General features: G+C 37.5%; 1 protein-coding gene across 1 annotated transcript; it reads right to left on the bottom strand.

Annotated features, from left to right (window-relative positions):
- Positions 1-344: 344 nt before the first annotated feature.
- LOC132311308 (zinc finger CCCH domain-containing protein 14-like) lies at positions 345-10,336 on the bottom strand. Its single transcript, XM_059809186.1, has 3 exons — positions 9,995-10,336; positions 8,453-8,510; positions 345-1,263 (listed from the first exon to the last, which is right to left on the bottom strand). Exons 1-3 carry the CDS (start codon positions 10,074-10,076, stop codon positions 501-503), a joined length of 903 nt encoding a protein of 300 aa, XP_059665169.1. The 5' UTR covers positions 10,077-10,336; the 3' UTR covers positions 345-500.
- Positions 10,337-26,564: the final 16,228 nt, after the last annotated feature.

Genomic DNA, 26,564 nt, shown 5'->3' on the forward strand with positions numbered 1-26,564 from the left:
TTGGAGTTTTGCTTGGTATTCGGCTATGCAACATATTTTAGTTGACGACACATCTGTTAGATGACGATGGAAAAAGATGGTCTGAAGTCTAAACGACTTTACCATTACTATTGTACTAAAGGATCTCGCCTGTGAGTCCTACTGATTCAACGATTGTGATTTTATTAGACGCATACCGATTGCACCACATGGATTCAGCCTTTCCGAAGTAACCAAAAAAACAGGCTTCATTCTTTCAACAGGCCAGAAGTCTTTTTTTTTAATAAAAAAAAATAAAAATAAAAAAAAATGGTCCAAAATGCATTCCCACAGATTTCACTCATAAGAACCAATGAATCCAAATATCACTTAAATCCCAAAATAGCATTACCTAGAGAACTCTTGATACTGCAATCTCTGTCTCGTCTTTAAAACCGAAAAAACAAACAAACAACTAATAACCATAACAAGAGTTTGTTCTAACAAAGGAGATGACAGAGCAAGAGGCAGAAAAGGTGTGTTCACATCCCCTGCTGCTTGCGCATATCATCAGCTCCGTGCGCAAAGTGGCACCTTTCCCCAAAGGTACAGGACCCTTTCGTGAAATTCTCACAAAGTTTTGTCTTGAAATTGCTCGCAGGAGCATAGCCTCCTGACATTGCAGGGTTATTCTTTGCAGGAGGTGCTGAGGCTGAACCAACGTTCATTATTAGTTCACGAACCATTGCACTAGCTTGCTTGATCTGATCAAATGTACCCTCAAGCTCAATGTTCCTCTGGTTAGGATCTGATTCATGCTCTCTTATGGAAAGCTTCGCCCCAGTCACACGACAAATCTGTTTCGAGTTCACACCACCTTTTCCAATGATAGCTCCAGCAAGCGAAGCATCAACACTGATCTTGGCTGTGGCAGAGGACCCAAAGCTGGCTGCAGCTCCTTGCGGTGGTGGTGGCTCCATCCGGCCACCCATCCTGCTTGGCATTGGTCCCATGGAACGAGGATCTTCATGGGATGGAACTGTTGGCCTGCCAAGCTCCCACTCGCCATGGGCAAAATGGCATTTGTCACCGAACTTGCAGCCTTCAGCTGTGTTGTATTTGTTGCACAAACGGGTTTTGACAGCTGGAGGAGATGAACCATCTGGAAAAGATGGCTGGACCACCGGATTCCTGGCAGCTGGTGGAAGAGCTGGATTGCTGCCGATCATCTGAGACACAGCTTTAATGCCACCAGGAACATAATGCAAGAAATGGCATCCCTCACCAAATGGGCACCCAGAAGTGCTGCATGACGATTGAAAATGAACATGTCAGAGCTAAACACAAGTAAAAATAAAATGATGCTGCAACTACTGATCGATACTCATGGGAATGATGCCACCACCACTGACAACATATATATTGGTAGCATGGGATATTAAGCATCTTTAATGAGAGATTTGGAACCTCTAATGTAGAATACAAAACCAAGTATAAAATCATCCAACAATAGAAGCAAGATTAACAAATAATATTGTTGTCTTCAAGAGAACATCCTCCACACTAGCGAAAACAACAATTTGGGATGGCACTGCATTATTCATAACAGAACTAAGGAAGTAATTGTGTTGTTGCTAAATTAAAAAGTAAAATCAAACAGATCATCCTAACTCAACAAGTCAGAAAAAAAGTGACCACTTGACTAATAATTTGTTTGGGAGACTACCCTACATTAAAAGTCACAATGTGTTTTTGTTTATCTAAACCTTCATTGAGGTTTTATCAATTCCATCAAATTACATACATTAACAAATTCTCTAGCTACACTACTAAAGACATGTATAAAAATGCTCAAGACAGACAAAAATAAAGAATCAACAACCATGGAGCCCTAAACTAATGGGTAAAAGTTGAAGCACATCTTATAATAGAAAAAATACACCATCTAGCTAGCTCTTCAGAACTCAACAATTACAGATTACTTTTCGGCCATGAGAAAATTAACCTAGATACAAAGGACTACATGGATCAATTTATAACAACAAACAAAACTCCATTTTCCAAAGCTTATGAACAACTAGAACATTTTCTCATATAAATAGAATCTCTTGAACATAAATTGCGAATTCAGAACCTCAAGAAATATTGCAAATTCAGAACCATATGCAATATAATTAAGAAAGCTCTCATCTAACTTTTCCACTATCACCCCAAAAAACCAAACTCTATATTGCTGAAAGTTGCCAGACTACGACCAACCCCTGGATTTGAAACCACAAATTATATAACTGGTATTGAACATAAGGAAGATTTGCAGTTTACGAAGTGGGTTAACCGAACCAAGTGTAATATATCCCATTGTTTGAAGAACCACAGATGCTGTCAAAGTAAACACTAATCAATCAACAAGGGTGATCTACTTATTGCAGATTCCTGTCCAATACTTGTCTCATTTAGTGATGCCATGTGAATTGCTAGAAATATGTGAAGTGTATGGCTAACCCAAATAGTGGAAGTTCCATAAAGAGACTGGACCAGGTTACCATGAGTTGTAAAAACTCTTGTTTCTGAAAAAAAAATCAATTCAAAAATTCAGATGTATTCCTCAATTTTCTATGTCCCAACAAACAATTTAGAATACTTTGCCTTGTTTAACACATATCCGGCAAAAGACCAACAATTTAAGCACTTCTTTTTAATCTATTTTGGACAACCAAAGACTCCACCATATGGATTTTTTATTTTTATTTTTTTAAAAAAAATTGTAATTTAAAAAAATTTGTAATTATCATTGAAAGAGCACTCAAAAGGGAAGCGCATCCCAAAACAACACAAAGAAAAGCTATACCCTTGGACTATCCACAAAACCTACTATAGATTTACAATTTTTCCAATGAACTCAATAAAATAAAGAATTTAAGATGTAGAATTCAACCCCCAAATCTCCATCATTGAATATTAAAAAAAAATCTCCAGCACCTAGCAGAACAAGGGAAATTGATACTCAATTAAAATGAATAAGAAGAATTCTAAACTCAATCCCATCAATCCATATTGAACCCACCACATTCAATGAAAGTCGGATGCATGGCATGGAGGGAGATTTCATATTTTTCACCGTCTAATATTCTTCCAAATTGAAAAGAATTACTCATGTTTAGACAATCACATTGGCAAAACCAAGGTACAAACAAGCTGAATAGTTTACCAAAACAAATCAGTTTCTGAAGTCATTATGATTAGTTAGCGTTGTTTAACTATTAATTTTGGCAAAACCAAGCAATTCGATCTTTGTACATATTATGGAAGGAAGACCTTTTTGATCCGTAGTGGTATTTGTTTGGTTGCATAGAAATGAAAGGGAAAGGGGGAATGCTTGGTTGATAAGAAATGCAAGGATATTTGGGTAAAAAAAAAAAACTGGGATGGAAATGAAATTAAGATTCTTGGTCGTTTTTTTCTTTAGATTTTTATTTATTTTGGAGAGAAAAACCAGAAAACTCCTGAAGAAGAGAAGTTGATTATCACCCTTCATGCCGCTGTAGGCAACAGGTTAACTAACTATCTCTATCTCCTTTTTTATGTTGCTTATTAATTGATTGCACCCAAATTTTTTTTTTTTGGATGGTGGGGTAATGAGATATTTATATTTATATATATAGCAATAAATATATATGTTACTTACTTGGGTTGTTGAAGTGACCATTGATTCAATCTCCAAGTAATCCAAGCATGGTGCAAGGAAAGAGTAAGGAGAAGAGAATCTCTAAGTAGGTCAATGTAAATCTGCCCTTAGGTGATGCAAGTAACAAATCTAAGAAGGTTACTTAGTAGCTCTGTAGATTCAAAAAACTACAATCACATAATAGTTTAATACCCCGTACAAAATATACCCTTAGGATCACTAAGCTTAAATTTAAGGCCAATAAAACTGGCCAAGAAAACTGTTGTTCAATAAAGCTGAAAATTAAGCTCTGAATTTTAAGTGCTAATTACATATGGAGAGCTTTTATAATTGTTCAAGTGCTCAGTGATAAGTGAAGTCCCCACGCTTAAAATTTTACATCATCTTTAACAGAACTTATTCTTTCAAGTGGCATTCAAATTGTGTTTGAACACAATCAAATAAGCACTTAATTTATTCATAATTAAGTACTGAGTTGAGTTGCCAAACAACATTTAAGAGAAAAGTCAACGATAATAAATAAATGATAAGAACTGAATTGTGTTATCAAACAACATTAAAGAGAAAAACAATAATTAATAAAAAAGATAAATAACCCCCCTTTTAATTCCCCTTTTTTTCCCTGAATGTAAATGTAATTCTCTTCATTAGACAATTTTGATATCATTTAACTAATTGCTATAAGTTGGTTGAGATCAGCAAAATATCATGAAGCAACAATATCAAATTAATACTTAGTTATCTTGAAATTTGCACCAATCAAAGAAAAATCATCTGAAACATCCAATCAAATTAAGGGAAATCACATTACAAAAATACAGCCCAAGAATCATACATCTATTGATTTTTTGGGTTCGGTGGGTCCTTAGGACCTTGTCTCTGGCTTCGGACTTTGTATAGCTTTCGGGATGTGTTCCCCTTTTGAACGCTTTCTAATACAATCTTTCTTATCAAAAAATAAATAAAAAAATAAAAACCATTAACATTGGAAGTTGTCCTCTCAACTTGACGCCTGTCACATGAATGCTACTGTGTTCTAATTCCATATCAAGGACCACATCTATTGAGTCATAACCCATTATTGCATTTCCCAATGAATCAATTACCGCATTCCTCTTTTCATAGAGACTTCAACTGGAGCTATATTACTCCTAACCACAATCATAACCAATCTTTATTACCCATGACTTAACTAGCACTCAGAAGGTGCTCCTTATTCTTGGTGAAGATTTAATCCTTTGTTTATATCATCCTAATTCCTATCTAATTTGCCTTCCCTATGCATTAATGTCCTGATTCCAGCTATGACCTTTTTTTTATTTGATAGGTAATTCCAACAATTTCCTTTTTATAGATATTCACTAGACTACCACGCATTTATGAAACATGGCAATTCTCTTTATTCTATTAAGTAATGCACACAAACCAATGTTCCAACAGTACCCTTGCAACTCCCCTTATGCGGTGACAGGAAACACTACTCAACAGGTGAAAAGCCAATGATTAAAAGGTTGAAGTTCTGTTTAACATCTTATGAAGTTCTTACATTCTGTACTTCCCAAAAACAGAAACTAATAAAATGTTCTTCCAGTTGCATACTGCATAAATCAGAACCACTTGTCCAACATATATGTCCACCTTACAATTTATGAATATATCAGAAGCAAATATTTACTACATATGTCAGCCTCAAGTTTGTGGATAAAGTTCTCTTTATTTTTTATTATAAGTAAATAGGTCCGCTTTATTTTACCTCCAAGTAAATCATAAACAATCAAATCTATCACTTTTTCTATGTTCCTTTGCCATCAATTTCCAATATTCCCTAGTTTCTAGTCGCAGAAAACCTTAATTAAAAATAAATCAATTTGATTCTACAGCATCTCCTTATACCAGTAATCATGTAATCAATACTTGCTATATTGTTGATGATAAAAATGTCCAACAAACAGCAGAACAAAACTACCTCTCCCAAAATATGTTCAAATAAGTGAACCAATCCCAATGCAATAGGTCACATGCTCATTACCAACAACAGCGGAAAAAAATTACCCCTCCCAAAATATGTTCAAATGAAGGACCCAATCCCAATGCAATAGGTCACATACTCATTACCAACCCTTGACATAATTCTACTTATATCTCCTTATTTTTTCAAGAAAAAGTGTCCACACTAACATTCATATCTGGCAAACAACTTATATTAACTCTCATTTCATGATACCCACAAAACATCTCCAGACATCAGAGAGCCCCTCAAATGCTCTATTGATGGTCAACAATAACCCAAATATTTCTCTTTTACTATTTAAACCTATGCATCAGCCACCTCATTAGAAAACTTATGATGACTTCCATAACATCAACACGAACACTTTCCGCTACTCTTGTTCAACAACTTTGTCAAATAACTCTCATATTCTATAGAATAATTTTTTTTTTTTTTTTTTTTTTTGATAAGTAATAATTCATTAAAAGCGTTCAAAAGGGGGACACATCCCTCAAAAACAACACAAGCCCAAATAGGGCCCCTAAACCCAAATCCAAATACTCTACAAGCTCATCCAAGGATTTACAATTTCTCCCTAGGACCCAACAAAAGAGTGCTAAGAGTGGAGAACTTTAACGACCCAATATGATTTTCCTTTCCTTCAAATAAAAAACTAGGATATACTTTCTCCAACTATCTACCTTTCATAGCATTAACAGTCCAGTTGGACAAGTCACTCAACTAAATAACCAACCCTCACCAAAACACTTCATAGCCTCAAATCGCATAACCTTAAATGCAGGAACAATTCCTATGTAAAATTTAAGAAGAGAGCAAAACGGTTAAAAATTACAACAAAAAAATAAATATTCCACACATACTGCAAGAAAACAAATAAGTGTACCAATTAGTATAGTAAACTCATTATCACACACACACATATATATATATATCTATATGCATGTATTTTTTTCTAATACAGTAAATTTGAGGGGGGAAAATTAATGATTAATGAAGTTCAACAATAAATATTTTAACCAACAATTTATTACAACAATAGGGCAACAGTAATTTAAGAAAATCATAACAAAACCAAAATAATGATAGTAATAATAACAAGACACCAAGGAAAACACATTTGACCAAACAGTAATTCTTCAACACACGGAGCTAGGAGAACCATAACCAATCAGCTATCAACTCATTAGACTAGAAAAACTTCTTAAGCTACTCACCAATTTTAGAAAATAAGGATATTTTAGGTAAAAAAATTAAGATTTCCAAATGACAATCCATACAATAGGCAGTGAACATGTCCTCTTTATGTCACTTGAACACTTGAACATGTCATGTAACACCACAGATATAACATGACAAGGGCAAGAGCGTGAGAACCAACTAAACAAATATGCTAGGAGGCAGGACTTGGGATATATATTCCAAGTTCACTATAAGTTCACCAAAACTTCTTAATAAACTTTTTGTTGCATGGATTTTCTTCAAAAGAAAGATTAAAAGGCAATGTCAAACACCTAATGATATACACTTCATTTTGCCCTTGTATATAGTTCAGGAAATCTTTAACTATAATATGATTCAGTTGCATCTATATGAACTAGAGGCCTCAGCCACATTTGACAAGCGTTCACAAACTTGCACCCCGCATAAGTCCACGTAACAACTAACATAGACCCTGTTATTGGCGGTGAACAGAAAAAAATGTGAAGTTGGGTTTACTGTCACAAAGAACTTGATGTATAGAATCAATAAAAGTGTCAAACATATAAATCACGATGGCAAACACAATCGAAGGCATGCATCACACACAAACCTATGGGTCTTAAAGTCCATACAGTCGGATGGTTGGCCATATCGCATGTCACAAACAAATGGACAATTCATTATGAAATTACACTTCATCGTATAAGTTAAAATGTGAAACTGCTAGAGTATAACTAGAAGGACTGCTGACAATCCAAGATAAGAAATTATCAGAGTACATAAATATTACAACCATAATACAATAGTTCATGTGAAAATTTAAAAATACATCTATTTATTTTAGAAAATTCATTCATTCAGCTCATATACTCTACCCTTGCATTTAGAAAATAATATATTTTTAATGTGAAATTCAGAAAAATTAGGTACATTTAGCCCTAACCATCAAGAAATAAAATTTATCACGGCACTATTTAAAATGACATCTAGCATAATATAATACAGGTGTGCACCCAAAACAATTTATTGCAATTGGGTAAACCAAAAGCTCTATAGGTTGAAAAAAGTGCAAAGGTACGATATTCTGAACATTATATTCAGGAGCAGATTTGTATTCCACTCAATAGTTTCCAATTTATAAATATAGCCCAGCCGGTTCTAAATCAAACTGAATGCTTACGAATCAACCAATTCTGTTCGATAGACAACTTGATTATGAAAACAAGGAAAACCTGTAAATCAAACTTCCAGATCAATTGCCTTTAGTTGCAGGAATTCTTGAATGGTTTACATATAATCATTATTCGGGGATATTTTTGCATCTCACCAACTGCTTTTGAATTACATTTAGTGCAGCAAGTGACCATCCAACAGTACATTCATGTATCAACCATTTCTGTTCAATAGTCCTTGTTATCATGATTAAAGAAAGAGTATGCCCTGTATCACAACTTTAGATGCCAAATTCATTAGTCCAGATCAAACTTCTCTTTTACTCGCAATGATTGTATAATAGAATTTTCCTTACAATTTGTAAACATTAGCAATAGATAAAAATTGCATTTAAATATTTATTTTAGATAGGTTAGAATTTGAACCTGAAAAACTTTGTGCATGGCTTCGATTTGCTTCCTATACCAGTTGGAAACTCCGATTCTGTTGCAGAACATTAACTATTTTTCTCAGTTAAATTTCAGTGAGTTATTAATCTTTAAACTTTGCAGAATATCTAAGAGCCAAATTACCACTTGGTATCACTAGTAATGAAATTCTGCTTTATTACAGATAACATTATATGTATATATACATACATTTAGTTAAAACAACTTAGAAACTACCAATTCAATTAAGCCTACTCAGTGTCGCATGCTTAGGAGGCCACCATACTTCCTCGCATAAAATTATTGACTCTAAAGATATAGTAATATGGAGAATATCTGTTTATAATTTTATATAGAAAATAGTCACACAAAAATATATATATTGGGAATTTTTTTACGGCTGCATTATCTGACTTACACCATGAAGCTTGTTTAAATAATTTTCAATTACTTTGGGGAAAACATCTTTACAAAATATATATATATATATATCTTGGAAGACATTTTCCCAGCAAAAATTTCCACTTGAAACAAATGGAGTCCAAAAAAAATTCAGATAAAGTAAAACAAACAAATTAAAAAATAAAAATAAGAATCTATTTCTTTTCCTCAGTTTTCTTGGCAAATGCGCAGATTATTCTTATATATTATATTTTCACACCTACAGATGCACAAAGCACACAAACATGCAGAAATCTTGAAACAATAAGAATGTGGGGGAATTTGGGGAAAGCTTCAGCCATTAATGAGAGCTGATCTTTCGTGGTGAATTATCCATTCTCCATTCAATCAAAAATATTCCTCATCAAATTATGAAAATAGAAGTAAGCACACATAGACCAAAACCCACTTTAACAGCCTAGGAAGAGGATACTATCAAAGATCATAAATGAAAGTATGAAGAAACAGTAACCAACTAAACACGAGAGTTCCAGACCTTAAGATTTTGGTCAACATAAACAGAGCACGCTAAAGAAAACAAAAAATGCAAATGCTCGGATACAAGACATACAAGGAGCGAGGGACAGCTGATGACAGCGAGAGAAGGGTCACTAGCATTAGCTAAACAAGGACCCAACAATAAAGAACAGTAATCAAATGCTACAACAATCTATAAGAAACAGGATCAGGTATACGCTTGGACCAAATAAAGAACCCAATAACTTCACCTTATACCTGACAAACCCCAATAACTAGAACAACCACAAACCCTAACTCAAACATTACAACAAACCCGAATAACTATACAAACACAACAACCCTAAACCCTTAACTCAAACACTACAAAATCTACAGAATAGTCTAAAAATATGTATCAAGCAACTACCTGAGATCCCACATAGTAAAATATTGATATATGTGACTTCGTGCATATATATATATATACACACCTATATATCTCTCCACAACAACAAAAATTGAATATTGAGCATTTTTTTCAGTACAGATATAAGAGTATAACATAGAACAAGAAACCCCTAGATTCAAAGGATAAGGAGGTGAAAAATCAAAAACAAAACCAAGAATGTGAAAACGAACCTTGTTTGGATTTCTTGAAACCACCATTGCCATTCAAGGCAGCTTCATGCCTCCCTCTCTTTCGAGCAACTCCGAACTCCATTTCAAGCTATTAAAGATCGAGACCGAAAGAAATCTAATCTAGAGAGAGAAACTAAATCGAACAAGAGAAATACAAAAAATTGTATAGTAGAGAAAGATTTAAGAGAAAAAAAAAAGGTGGGGAAGATGGATAAAACCCTAGACAGAGAAGATAACCAGAGAGAGAGTAGGGTTCGCAGTACCACCAAAAAGAATGGAGAGAGAAGAAAGAAAACGAGCGAGTGTATAGGGAGAAAATAAGCGCGGACTTGAAGATTAGGTTTAAATGGAGTTGATAATGTGTGAACTACTTTTCACGTGCTGTGCGAGTGATGTTAGCAGTAATTTCTGTGAAGGACAGAGGCTGATGCGAGTCGGATCTAGAGATATTAAGGACAAGTGCACTACATAATGGACCGCTTTGGGCCACGATTAAAAAGCCCAATATAATTGACACTGTTGGGCCCAAAACATGAATAGGGTAGAAGTATTAAGCCCATTTTACACAAATTTTAATTCAAATCAAGTTTGACAACTGTTTTTATTTCGTGTTTTTGCTTCGACTCGAAACAAAAGTAATATTTCTGTTTTAGAGTTTGTTTAACACTATTTCGAAACTTGTTTGGTAAAGTAAATTTGTTGCAAGATTTTTGAAAATAAAAACATTAAAGCTCGTTTAGTAAAAAGTGTTGTAAATTTGAAAAATTGAATGATTAGCTAAAAATGTTATTTTAGAAAAAAAAATAAAAATAAATAAATAAATAAATTAGCAGTGCTTTGCTACATTGTAAAAGGAGTCAAAAATATCATTTTTATATTTCTAAATTTGACTCTTTTTCAGAAACACTACAATGCTATTCAAATGACAGCAATCTCTGTACTTTAATTTTTTTTTTAGTACTGGCTTACCTGTACTTTTGTTTCAAAATGGTTAACTGTGATAGGTTTTTAGCTCATGTAAGCGTGTACCGGCACATTTCCTGTCCAAAACTATGAGTTGTAATTATTGCTTTTGAGAAATTTTTTTCTCTTTCTTTTTTTAAAAAAGCCTTCAAATTTAATGTGACTGAAGGTTATAGGGGTCAGCATACCTTGTAAGAGGCAAATTTAAAAAATGGTTTTAGGATACTTTTAAAAGTAAAATTAAGTTCTTAAAACTTTGGAACATGATTTTAGTGGAGCACGAACCAACCAATACCACATAGGCATTGTATTTCGTCAACATCTGATATTTTTATCTTATCCATATCATAAAATTCTGTTATAATTTTTATGGATGGTTGGTTAATTATGATGAAAAGTGAAGGAAAAAAAAGTAATAGTAAAAAATAATAATAATAATAATAAAATTTAGCATGCATTTAGTTAGTAAAAAAAATTTCATAAAAATTGTGAAAAAATACTAGTTTGTTAGTGTTTACACCCTTATTTTCCACTTTTCAGTAGAAGAACACTCTGGTCGATTTTAATGGAAAGGTACTACCACATTCCAATGGAAAGTCTTGGGACACATGACAGTCAAGGAAGTAAGCGGTTACAAGTGGTTACATGTAAAGTCATGGGACACATGACAGCCTAGAAAGTGAGTGGTTACAATTGGTTATATGCAAAGTTATGGAACACATGGCAACCTAGAAAGTGAGCGGTTACAAGCGGTTACATGCAAAGTCATGGGGCACATGGCAGCCTAGAAAGTGAGCGGTTACATGCAAAGTCATGGGACACATGGCAGCCTAGAAAGTGAGCGGTTACAAGCGGTTACATGCAAAGTCATGGGACACATGGCAGCCTAGAAAGTGAGCGGTTACATGCAAAGTCATGGGACACATGGCAGCCTAGGAAACTGGTCGATTCTAATAGAAAGTTACTACGACATTCCAGTGGAAAGTCTTGGGACACATGGCAGCCAAGGAAACAAGCGATTACATGCAAAGTCATGGGACATATGGTAGCCTAGGAAGTGAGTGGTTACAAGTGGTTGCATGTAAAGTCATGGGACACATCCTAGGAAGTGAGTGGTTACATGCAAAGTCATGAGACACATGGCAGTCTAAGAAGCTGGTCGGTCCAATGGAAAGGTACTACAACGTTCCAATGGAAAGTCTTGGGACACATGGCAGCCAAGGAAGTAAGCGGTTACAAGCAGTTACATGCAAAGTCATGGGACACATGAAAGCTTAGGAAGCAAGCAATTACATGCAAGCTACCATTACTAAATTTTATAAATAGGGCATGATATTGTAACTTAGAAAGTCTGTTCATCGCCAAACAAATTACGCATTTCAATACAATTTTACTTTTCATTACAATGCACTTTCAATATGATTAGTTTCAGTCCTGCACTTTACTTTTCATTAGATAATTTTGCAGTCTTTCCAATTACTTTCTTAGTTCTTCCTAGCCAGTTAACTATCCCGAAGTCCTTTATCAAAGGCAAAAAGAACCCTGAGGTGTTCATTCCAGACCTCATCACAATCGCCTGGTCCCGTAGTCTTCCTTCTGGAATATTGTTTGGATCTCTCTTTGGAACTATTGCAGTTCCTGGCTCGCCCACCCAGTTCCATCAGAATCGACACCAGCTCTTTTCAGGCCAAACTGTTAGTATGACTAATAAACTATTCTTATGTCTATTGAGAGCTAAAAATAAATAAATTTAAAATCGTTCAATGGATGATGAAATAAATAAATAATAAAATAAGGCAACTAATTTTTGAGGGCTTGATTGGACATAGCTAGAGAGTAGATAGTATAGAGTCAACTAGAAATCATTTTTTTTTTATCACCTCCCAACTTGATATTATTTTTTTATTTTTTTCATTATTAATCACTATTTATGTCTATCCATGTCTTATGGATAATATTAAAAAATATACCAACTATCTTATATTATTGAAAAAGAAAAATAAAATTATTTAGTAAAACAACTTACAAAGAAGGAGAGAGTTACACAAAAAATAAATACAAACAAGTTGTTAGATAAAATAGGAAATCAAATAAAAATGAGTTCCTTTCACGCGAAAATAATATTTTCGCATGTTTTGTGTGTGAAAAAAGCTTTGGGAAAAAAAAAGTCAATTGCGCGAAATCAAATTTTCCATAACGTTTCTTTTTCCTTCTATCCAAACTCCAAAAAAGTTTTGAAATTTTCTTTTTTTTCATTCTTTTCTAGTTAATTCCATTTAACCAAACAAAACCTATGTGAACAATAATAGTACTTCAAAGTACCCTTCTCTCAGTGACAAATAAATTAAATTAACAAAATAATATTCTTCTATAATTTTTTTTTAAAAAAAACAAATGATGACGGTGGTGGATGATGGTGACGATTATGGTGGAGGTGGAGGCAGTAGTGTTGTAGGTGGTGGTGTTGGAAGAAGGCAGTGATGATGGTGGGAGAAACAAGTGGTGGAAGGCGATAGCGGTGGCAATGGCCATTGTAAGTGGCAGTGGTGTAGGTGGTGGTGAGTGAGAATGGTGTAATTGACGGTGGTCAAATGGAAGGTAGCGACAGTGGAGGTGGTAACGATGACAATAATGGTGGAAATGACAGTGGTTGAATGTAGTGGTGGTGATGATGGTCGTGGACTCGCGGTGTGGTGGTGGAGGTGGAAGGTGACGACAATGGTGGCGATGATAGTTAAAATGGTGGGGGTGGCGGTGGTGGAAGGCAGTATCGGTGGAAAGTGATGGCGGTGGTGAGGGAGGTTTTTAAACTTGGAATATAAGGGTTTTTTTTTGGGAACTTGACTTTTTTTAAATTAAAAAATTACTTGGGAATGGAATGGCCATTCCATAACGTTAGTTGTTGAATGGATTTTTATTTCAAGGGAATGATCATTCCCGCTTTAAATTTCACAACAAATAAAAGAATGATTAGAATGAGCATTCCATTTCATCCATTTATGTGTACAAAAGTGGATTAGATCGCCTAATAGAACTACTCTTATTTTTCCTAATTCCAATTTTTCTTTTATATTATCCTAGTGTCATATCTCTCTCTTGCTCTTTATGTTTTAGGGATAATTTAATAAATAAGAACTTACCTTTATGTTAATACAAATACGACCATGTACAAAAGGAATGGATGAATAATGACACTTTAACAAAATTTATTACAAATATGACAACTTTACACAACTAATTTTGTATTTGACAAAGATCTATACATTTGGGTCCAAATTACCCCTCACATTATGCAAAATGACTTCTAAATCATTCATAAGCTAGCAATCACCACTAACCACAACTCAAACCCACCCTACCCGAACTTCATCTGTATCCCCACTGTCAATCTCCTTTCTCTACACTCACTTTCTTTCTATATATAATCAAAATTAAATTTTGACGAGAAAGGGTATGTAATTAGGTTGGGTTTTTTAAGTCGATGAAGCAAACAAAGCAAAAATAGAGATAACCTCTAGGTGTTTGGGGTGTGTGCACTTCAATTACTCAGTTCATGTAAAGCGACCACGGGTTCATCATTATAATAGTCTTAGTGTCCAAATTGAATAGGAAAACATAACCAACTGAAGCTTCGAGTGAACAAAACCCATCTGCAACAACCAAGTCTGAGGGGAAACTGTGAACAAACAAGACCAAACTACAGCGTCCTGAACTAGCAAGAAGTAATGAGCAAACAATAATTGGCAAACAAACCAATGAAGAACTCCAGTGTTTAGTCCAATAGGCTTTGGCAACCATAAAAACCAGCAGAAACTTGGCATATGCTTTATCACTAATCGTAATGAAGACCCATTGAGACCTACACATAACCGAAACTGTAACGATCCGAACCCGAGGGTCCGAATCATTAGACGGGTCTTTATCCCTAACCCGAGGTCAACTAAGTCAACACTGTCCTTTCCTATGTCAATATCTGACACACGAGTCAATCCAAGGCCCAAGGTACTCTAAAGATACAACCTTACAAAGTGGTCAAGTGTGCAGGTCAAAAGGGAAGGGTAGCCGACTGATGGCCCTTGGTCAACCGGTTGACAGGGCAGGTTCGGTCGGTTGATGAAGATGATCAACCAACTATAACGATTACTAAAAATGCAACTTCTCAGGACTTTGCAAAAATAAACTATCGGCTGACTGGAGATGAGGTGTCGGCCGATTGATGAAGGAGTTTCGGTCGGCTGATGGTGAGATTCGGCCAGCCGAAACAAGGTTTTCTACCATTCAGCTCTCTAGAATGCCAAAATGTGCACTGTCAGCCAGCTGATAGTCATTGTCAGCCGGCCGATAGGCCCTGGGAAGCTACTACCTACAACCCAAAATATCAAAATGGCTAAGCTCTTTGTGAGCCAACCTGTGCTAAACTTGATTTGCAAACAATCCAGAATTCACGGCAATAGAATATGGCATTATACAGTTAAAAATGCATCCTCAATCTTTCAAATATAGGACTTCATTTCCCATTTAACATCAAATATCTACATAGTCTCAAATTTACATCAAACTACTTTCATATGTCATAGTTATAGTACAAAATCATGGTTTACAAAATGAATACACTTTTCTAAAGATTGAGACTTTACAAAAGAATGGGTTTCAAGATACAAAAGACAACATAAATACGAAATTCAATCCCACTTCAAGCTTGTGGTGGATTGTCATCCACCACCTCCTTTCCGTGACCTGAAAAATGTTAATATAAAAGGGTAAGTACAATGGCTCAGTAGGAGGTGCCTATGACACACCTCTTGTGACCCCGTAAATCCAAACAAATAATAGAGAATAAGGAAAAAGGATCATGCTTAGGGAAGAACACATCAATATCAACAACAAACTGCAATCATAAACAAGTCAAGACGTGAAATGGAAGGCAATGTTATACAATGTCGCTCCCCGTTTTCAAAACATTTTTCGTTTCCTTTAAAATCATTTTTCTCACTTCCCAATGCTTATGCATGAATGTATCATGCCTTTTCATACCATGTCAATATTCATTATCATGCTTCAAATTCAAACTTAACCATCTAACATGCTTTACAAATAATCCAAGAAACATATCATGCTTCCATGTAACAATGATCTAGCATGTTAAGCACATAATCAAAGAAACAAATTCACATAAGCATGCTTCTCACATTAAGTCTAGAAACCACATACGCATACATCATCTACACATATAATTTCACATAGATATACATATCATTGACAACAATATAATGATTTCTCAAAAATTAATCATACTTAAGCATGTTATACATTCAATTATAGAGAAAATTCACAATCAAAGAGTTTTTGTGGATTAGGACATCCCTGCCTCAAAAGGGTTTAGAAAACCCCAAAATCCCCAAATCCAAGCCCTAATTTTGAAATCCCTAGGGTGCACCAAAAACACTTTTGCTTTGATCAAATCGAAGATCTCAATGAGCTTTCCAATTTGTCGCAAACGGCATCAACAAACTCCAAAAGATTAAGAAGAAATCAAGATTTAAAATTTTGAAGCAAAAGGAAAAAGAAAAAGAAAAAGAAATGAGGGAGAAAGAGAGACTCGTAGAGAGAAAGAGAATGAAAGCCAAGAATGGCTTTTGTGGCCATAAAAGAAAAGAAAAAGAGTGGTAGGTCCCACTCACCAAAATATCCCACATTTTTCTCTCTCATATATATATATATATATATATATATATATATATATATATATATAATGATTTTTCAACCATACAAATTATTAAATCACAATAACATAAATATGCACAAATAATTATGCATGAAATGCAATGAACCCATGACACCACCCCTGTGCGCAACTATTCCTACCTAGGACCTCCCGGTCCGAAAAATGGAAAAATGCCGAAATGGCCAACGCTACATTCTCAAGAGTTCTAGACTCAAAGAAATGTCCTAAACAACTCTTGAACACACCCGGCACACCCCATGGTATCCGGCATGTAAAACGAAAAAAGACCAAAATGCCTTGCTAAAACAGAAAATTCCAGAAAAAAAAAAATGAGGAAAATCGAAAACATTTCATTCTTCTAACTTTAAAAGATTTCGTCCTCGAAATCAACTCACCTCATAGGAGAAGGACGAAAGGATACAAAAATAGAGTACGCCTCCGAGTACCCCACATAACACGCTATACCTCAAAATCCCAATACGAAGAATCTCACGCCCCATGTCACTCGTAACCCTATACTTGTGACCCAACGCAACCCGACCGAACAGTGACCACAGCCACACGTAATCCTTTCCTTCACAACAACTAACGGAACATAAAGGCACACCTCGTGCCAAACAAAACTCATTATCGCCACATACCACGATCTACCTCCACATACTCAGCACACGAGGCACAAGCCCTCCGTGACTCCACCGAGTCATAATTACTCAGAACCATTAGGATCGTCACCCTTCTAACCAGAACACACCACTAGTCAGTACTAAATCCATAATTAACAACTTCAATCAACCCACACGAAGACACGCATCACGAAAAGAATCTTTCAATCCAAGTCACCACGACACTTAACCATCTACTTCCACACTCAACCTAGGTTAAAACCAATTCGATACATAAAATCACACTAATGCGGTCCACAAGAGACATCCCACTAGAAAGCGGTTGGATCCCATACATGGTAGGTCCAACTAGCGGCGCCTCACACAATTTGCGCCAAACGCCCTAAGGTCCACAAAACAATGGTTACAAAACCTCTCAACAAACAAATACGCGAGCTCAACTCGCGATCCCAAAGAAACTCTTAAAACCATCTATGATGACTGCTGCCTTCAATAACTACATCATAGCTGAACACCTACAACTAAAATCAACAAAACCATCCAACCTGTCAAATGTACCATGAGGTATTAAAAAAAAAAAAACCCATCAGCATAGCTCTCAAGGATCAACTGATCTAACAACTGAAACTCCTTGGACATGTAGTCCCGTACCAAGTATACCACCATCCACAACAAGTCACCTGAACACGTACAAAGAATACCATCAATCCCAAGTGAGTCTCACTCTAAAATAAGATCACACTACCATAAGTATGCAACACATAGCACCGTACTCCGACCGTGTAACGACCCACTCCACCACATGGTATGATATTATCTGCTTTGGGCCTGAGCCCTCATGGTTTTGCTCTTGGGTTTCACCCCAAAAGGCCTCGTACCAATTAGAGATGACACACTTACATATAAGCACTTCACCTTTCCTCTACCCAGGCGATGTGGGACTATGCACCCGTAGCTCGCCAGTGTGGTAGCCTAACAGTGTCTCTCGCACCCGCCCACGGCACACCCGCCCACAGGGTCATCACAATCCACCCCCCTTGGAGGCCCGACGTCCCCGTCGGCACACTTCCGGCTGGGTCAGGCTCTGATACCATTTGTAACGACCCACTCCACCATATGGTATGATATTGTCCGCTTTGGGTCTGAGCCCTCACGGTTTTGCTCTTGGGTTTCACCCCAAAAGGCCTCGTACCAATTGGAGATGACACACTTACATATAAGCACTTCACCTTTCCTCTACCCAGGCGATGTGGGACTATGCACCCGTAGCTCTCCAGTGTGGTAGCCTGTGGGCGGGTGCCGTGGGCGGGTGCGAGAGACACTGTCAGGCTACCACACTGGCGAGCTACGGGTGCATAGTCCCACATCGCCTGGGTAGAGGAAAGGTGAAGTGCTTATATGTAAGTGTGTCATCTCCAATTGGTACGAGGCCTTTTGGGGTGAAACCCAAGAGCAAAACCGTGAGGGCTCAGGCCCAAAGCGGACAATATCATACCATGTGGTGGAGTGGGTCGTTACAAATGGTATCAGAGCTTGACCCAGCCGGAAGTGTGCCGACGGGGACGTCGGGCCTCCAAAGGGGGTGGATTGTGATGACCCTGTGGGCGGTGTGCTGTGGGCGGGTGTAAGAGACACTGTCAGGCTATCACACTGGCGAGCTACGGGTGCACAAGTCCCACATCGCCTGGGTAGAGGAAAGGTGAAGTGCTTATATGTAAGTGCATCATCTTCAATTGGTATGAGGCCTTTTGGGGTAAAGCTCAAGAGCAAAACCGTGCGGGCTCAGGCCCAAAGCGGATAATATCATACCATGTGGTGGAGTGGGTCGTTACAAATGGTATCAGAGCCTGACCCAGCCGGAAGTGTGCCGACGGGGACGTCGGGCCTCCAAAGGGGGTGGATTGTGATGACCCTGTGGGCGGGTGTGCCGTGGGCGGGTGCGAGAGACACTGTCAGGCTACCACACTGGCGAGCTACGGTTGCATAGTCCCACATCGCCTGGGTAGAGGAAAGGTGAAGTGTTTATATGTAAGTGTGCCATCTCTAATTGGTATGAGGCCTTTTGGGGTGAAGCCTAAGAACAAAACCGTGCAGGCTCAGGCCCAAAGTGGACAATATCATACCATATGGTGGAGTGGGTCGTTACAAATGGTATCAGAACCTGACCCAGCCGGAAGTGTGCCGACGGGGACGTCGGGCCTCCAAGGAGGGTGGATTGTGATGACCCTGTGGGCGGGTGTGCCGTGGGCGGGTGTGAGAGACACTGTCAGGCTACCACACTGGCGAGCTACAGGTGCATAGTCCCACATTGCCTGGGTAGAGGAAAGGTGAAGTGCTTATATGTAAGTGTGTCATCTCCAATTGGTATGAGGCCTTTTGGGGTGAAACCCAAGAACAAAACCGTGCGGGCTCAGGCCCAAAGCGGACAATATCATACCATGTGGTGGAGTAGATCGTTACAGACCGTCACTAAGCATACAAAAATCAATGATCGTTGACCTTTGACCCGACATTGTGTTAAGGAAGGACTAACTCAGAGAAATTGTTGGCCAGGCCATTCCCATCGTCGATCCGACCTTAACACCGACGTCATTCTTGTCCTTAGGTTTAATCCTTAAGCACACACACACAAACATCAATCTTTATGTCTACTCTAGACACATGATTCATAACATACAATCTAACCATTCCCAACACACAAGTTGCATCACAGCTATTAGATACCACTCCTAACATCAAGACACTAAAAAAATATACATAGCGGTCAACAAGTCGCGTCTCGCGCCATATCGATCACAACCTCTCGGAATGAATCCCACAATACTGAGGACTTCACCTTCTGCTGTGGAGGTAAGTCGAACGATCTAGATCAAACCCTCGCTCGGGGTCCCTAATAAAGAGGAAACATTATAAAAATTCGCCTATCCGCCGACACGTACAACTCCTATGTGGAAACATTAACTCATAGACAACAATGCCCTTGCGAGGATCGAGACAAGGAGAAGAAAGAGCGAGTCCCTCTCCCGCAACAGAAATAAACACACCCAATCGACACCGTGTATACGAAATACTAAGAAAAGGGAACTATACAAAGGTGAAACGATTCAATTTGCAACTCATACACCTAACATCCATACGTAATAGAGAACAGTGCCCCTTCCTAAAACACTAGGGCTAGACAAAGAATCTTTAGACATTGTGTCCCATCCTGCCCAAGGAAGAACCTTATAAGCGAAAATCTAAACCTTCCATTCATAGAAACAACTAGGCAACGCTGACCACTACATCAATAACCTTCAAAGTAACATAGCTGAAAACCCTTTTGTGATCAATCTATTAACAAAACCAACACATAATAGCCCAATTGCTTATAAAATATACATCATTATCTAATAAAACTGTCTAGAATACTCATATAGTCCTACAAATACATCATTGCTTTAATACATAATGGTCACCACTGATACATCATTACAAATTGAAACTCATACAAATTATCTCGAACTATATCCTGCCCCAAGGGCTCACACTAAGCATCATTAACATCACCCAGTTCAGAACCACACTACGGGACATGTCCACCATCCTGGCACAGATGAACCCAACACTGCACAAAGTGCATAGGTATCTATCCAAACTCACGGGTAGCCCCCGTTACACCCAATCTCACAGGTATCCCCCATTACAGAACTTACAGGTATCCCCCGTTACACAATCACAGGTAACCCCCATTATTACACCAGACTCATAGGTATCCCCCATTACAACACAACACAACTCACAGGTAGCCCCCGTTACCATACGACAGATGTACTGGCAACAACATGAAAAGACATACATATGACAATGCGACATGACTCCCAGATAACTATGCAACATGACTCATAGACAACCATGCAACGCGACTCACAGACAACCATGTAACACAACTAACAGGTGTCCCCTGTTACAACACAACATGACTCACAAGTGTCCCCCGTTACAACACGATATGACTTACAGCTGTCCCCCGTTACAACACAACACAACACGACTCACAGGTAACCCCCATTACCAAAACTCATAGGTATCCCCCCATTCCAAAATCACAGGAATGTCATATCTTCTCTGTGGATGATCCATCTTCATGTGGCTCGGTTGACCACACCGAAAACAAACTCCAGAGCTAGGTCAATCAAGAGGACACTTCGCCTTACGGTGTCCTGGCTGTCTACAGTGATAACACACCACACTAGTCCTATAGAGCTTTGAAGAAGCACCAACAATAGGAGTAACACCTACCATTTGCTGCTCCTGAGAAAACAACGAAACACCTCTATGCCTCTTCCTATACTGGCTCCCGAGAGAAGTACCCACACTCATACCTCTTTCCTGAGAACCCACAATACCACTCATTTCTTACCAATACTTGGCTTCTAGCTTTGCCATTATTGCTCTCGTAATCGCTTTCAAATAATTCTTTAACCCCAAATATATCACCCTCAGCCTAATAAAACGATTTAGACCATACACAAACTGCCATGTCTTCTCTTCTTCGTTCCCTCACACATCTGTAGCGAAATGTGAAAGAAAAGTGAACTTATTCTCATACTCTGTCACTGACATGTCACCTTGTTTAAGCCCATCAAACTGCGTCCTCAATTCCCATCTTTGAGTCTGCGGAAAATACTTATCAAATAAAAGACTCTTAAATGCATCCCAACTCATACTGTCAATATCATGCGCGATAGTCATGGTCTTCTACCATACTACCGTGTTGCTAACAAACTTATACGTGGCTCAGGTGATCTTCAGCCGATCACCAAGTACGGCTATTGCCCTAAAATGTTTTTCAACTTCATCTAACCAATCGTCCGCCACCAACGAGTCTGGACCTCCCTCAAATGCTACTTTCATGAATTTCTCAAACTAAATCAGGTACCTAAGATTCCGCTCCATCTCTGTCTTCTGTGGCTGAATAGCCGGCCGTGGTACCACTTAAGGAACTGTGGTACACCTTAAATTCTGAAAGGCTGAGGCTACAACCCTTGCTAATAAGATATCGTCCACCAGTACTTGTGGATTATCATCCACCTCTCTATTTCGGCCCTGTCCCATTGAAACCATATCTGGTTAGGATGACCCTTTACGAACTCGCTATCCAACTTCATTTGGATCCATCTCTCTATGTTGTCCTCAAACATGGTTCTACAAAAGCAACTAAAAGATCAAAACGAGAATACATGAAGAAGCTCAATCCATGAGCTACGGTGCCCACACTATCCGTTCGATAAGAACTAAAACATTTAGAAACATAAAAGTGATTAAACCCTTCACATACATGTGTCAAAACCTTCCGTAACCCAACACACAACATTGCCACGAAACCTCAAACCCGTCAACAATGAAACAAGCAAGTTATGCCTATATCCACTCTCTAGTGGATGAACGACCATAATGTAAACCCAAAAATGCAATTACGTTCTGAAACAGAATCATAACTATCGTGCTCAAATAAAAGTTGCCACATCTTATAATATATGCTTTACATAACTTGTACTTCATTACTTGCAATAAAAACGTGTATAACATGTTTTTAATAATAATAAATACTTAATAATTAAGCACGTAGTCAACTAAGCATGCTTTCATCAACAGTAACAATTAACAATTAAGCATGTAACAAATCAAGCATATCTTAAGTAACTTAATCATATAATTAGTTACTCATAAACATTTAGCAAATAAGCATACTTTATTTCATTCATTAGTTTATGAATTCAAAAATCAAATCACACGTAAACACATAGTGATAAATCATGCTCTCAACTAAATAAGCAATAACTACTTAGGCGTGCAATACCGTCAAACCCAATTATAGCTCAACTTGGGTCAACCCTACCCGTCGTCCTTAGGTTTTCAAACCTAAAGCTCTGATACCAAATTTGTAACGACCCGAACCCGAGGGTCCGAACCGATAAACGGGTCCTTACCCGAACCCAAGGTCAACTAAGTTGACACCGTCCATTCCCATGTCAATATCTGACACATGAGTTAGTCCAGGGCCCAAGGTACTCTAAAGACATAACCTTACAAAGTGGTTAAGTGTGCAGGTCAAAGGGGAAAGGTCAGTCGGTTGATGGCCCTTGGTCGGCTGGTTAACAGGGCAGGTTCGGCCAGCTGATAAAGATGATTAGACGGCTGAAAAAATTACTAAAAATGTAATTTCTTGGGACTTTGCCAAAGTGAATTGTCGGCCGGCTAAAGATAAGGTGTCAGCCGACTGATGAAAGGGTTTCGGTCGGCTAATGGTGAGGTTCGGCCAACCAAAACAAGGTTTTCTACCACTCAGCTCTCTGGAATGCCAAAATGTGCACTGTCAGCCGGCTGATAATCATTGTCAACTGGCCGACAGGCTCTGGGAAGCTACTATCTATAGCCCAAAACATCAAAATGGCTAGGCTCTTTATGAGCCAACCTGTGCTAAACCTGATGTGCAAATAATCACGAATCCAATGCAATAGAACATGGCATTATACAGTTAAAAAGGCATCCACAATCTTTCAAATATAGGACTTTATTTCCCATTCAACATCAAATATCTACATAGTCTCAAATTTACATCAAACTACTGTCATATGTCATAGTTATAGTACAAGATCATGGTTTACAAAATGAATACACTTTTCTAAAGATTGAGACTTTACAAAAGAATGGGTTTCAAGATATAAAAGACGGAATAAATACGAAATTCAATCCCCCTTCAAGCTTGTCATGGATTGTCATCCGCCACCTTCTTTTCGTGACCTGAAAAATGTTAATATAATGGGGTGAGCACAATGACTCAGTAGGAGATGCTTAAGACACACCTCTTGTGACCCCTTGAATCCAAACAAAAAATAGAGAATAAGGAAAAAAATATCATACTTGGGGAAGAACACATCAATATCAACAACAAACCGCAATCATAAACAAGTCATGCCGTGAAATAGAAGGCAATGTCATGCAATGTTGCTCCACGTTTTCAAAACCTTTTTCATTTCCTTTAAAATCATTTTTCCCATTTCTTCACAATGTTTATCCATAAATGTATCATACCTTTTCATACTATGTTAATATTCATTATCATACTTCGAATTCAAACTTAACCATCTAACATGCTTTACAAATAATGCAAAAAAACATATCATGCTTCCATGTAACAATGATCTAGCATGTTAACCACATAATCTATGAAACAAATTCACATAAGCATGCTTCTCATATTAAGTCTACAAACTACATACACATACATCATTTACACTGATAATTTCACATAGATATACATATCATTGACAACAATATAATGATTTCTCAAGAATTAATCACACTTAAGCATGTTATACATTCAATTATAGAGAAAATTCACAATAATTAAAGAGTTTTTTGTGAATTAGGACAACCCTACCTCAAAAGGGTGTAGAAAACCCCAAAATCCCCAAATCCAAGCCCTAATTTTGAAATCCCTAGGGTTCACCAAAAATACTTTCGCTCTGATCAAATCGAAGATCTCAATGAGCTCTCCAATTTGCCAGAAACGGCATCAACAAACTCCAAAAGATTGAGGAGAAATCAAGATTTAAAATTTGAAGCAAAAGCAAAATGAAAATGAAAATGAAAATGAGAGGGAGAGAGAGAGACTCGTAGAGAGAGAGAGAATGAAAGCTAAGAATGGCTTTGGTGGCCATAAAAAGAAAAGAAAAAGAGTGGTGGGTCCCACTCACCAAAATATCCCACATTGTTCTCTTATATATAAAAGGTTTATGTATAAGATCAAAACTGTTTATGGTATTCATCCTGATCTTCAATATTCTCAAATTGTGGAAACTGATGCATCTCTCACACAAATTCCTATAGAAACTTTCCTATAGGCTGAGATCTCCATAAACACCCAGGATGAATAACTGATAATGAACTATGAGAGAAACAGAATATTGAAAAGGTTAAATAATCAACGAAATAATATATATATATGGAAATATGCAAGTTAACATTAAACAACAGAACATGAATAACTTTGAAGAACTTTTGATTAAAATATGGAACTTACAACTTTGATCTTTGAATACAACACTTTTGTTCTGAGCTGAGCTCCTTGGATGAAGTAAAACTAAAAACTTAAGCTTAAAAATTATAATTTGAACTGAGAACTTTTAAAACGGAAACTAAAATCTAAGCTTGAAAATTGAGCCCGCCTCCAATGTCTTGAGGAGCTGTTCTTTATAGGACCTCGAAGGAGCCTTGGGGAGCTTTGGATTCCTTGGAGATAAGGATGCAGCAGGAGGCCATGTGCAAAGCCTGAAAGGCTGATTTGAGGTGATGTCTTCTGAATGATGCTGGAGGCCATGTGCAAAGCCTGAAAGGCTGAATTGAGGTGATGGCCACAGACTTGCCTTGGATTCCGTTTTTGAAAAGCTTGTCTGTAATGAACATCGAAAGGTGCTAAAAGCCTAAAAATGGAGAATTGTTGAATAAAATTTTAAACTGTAGTTTTTGCCCTTTTTTTTTTTTTTTTTTTTTTTTTTTTTGTCGCTATGCAGTGGCATTAAATGACCGAGGTCAGAAACTTTTTTGAAATGAAATGATGATTTTTGAGAATATTGTTTACTGGAGCTGTTGGGTAAAAATACCAAAATAGTCATCTTCATTGGGTTGGGCCAGATTTGTTTGGGAACCATTGAAAGAACCTGAGCCTTCACTTCTGTTGGAGCCCAATTTTGAGAAGGCTATGGGATTGACTTGGGCTAAAGCTTCCATGAGGAAGGCTTCATACTCATCTTGGGATTTTGCTGAAGAAAGTTTTGCATGGGCCTGGCTTTTGGATAGGAGGAAAGCCGAAAACTCTCCTAAGCCAGAACATGATATTGCAGGGTGCTTTGAGAACCATTCAGAAATTGCCTCTGGAGTAACATCTTTGATAGAGAATTGGTCCGACCATTTGACTTTGAAAATTCTTCCTAGAAGAGGAAGATTAAAAGGGGTTTTGAGGATTTGGAATTGCCATTAAACTATCCATGACAATGCGAAATTTGCAAATAATAAGAATGATTTGGGAAATTCGGAAAGCTCAGGAGGAGCTTGGAATTTTTCATTGAAAATTGAAAATCCCTTGGACACTGTTTCAGGGATGATTTCTTTGCAGGGACCAAACATATGCCACCAGTCAATGAACCATCTGGGGACATTTAGATTGAAATTCTTTTGGAAAATGATAAGCCAGGAATGGCTATAATCCTGATTT

Source organism: Cornus florida, unplaced genomic scaffold (genome assembly GCF_030987335.1).
Source record: "Cornus florida cultivar Cherokee Brave unplaced genomic scaffold, ASM3098733v1 CherokeeBrave_3.0.0_Hap2_Chr06, whole genome shotgun sequence".
In the NCBI taxonomy this organism is placed as follows: domain Eukaryota; kingdom Viridiplantae; phylum Streptophyta; class Magnoliopsida; order Cornales; family Cornaceae; genus Cornus; species Cornus florida.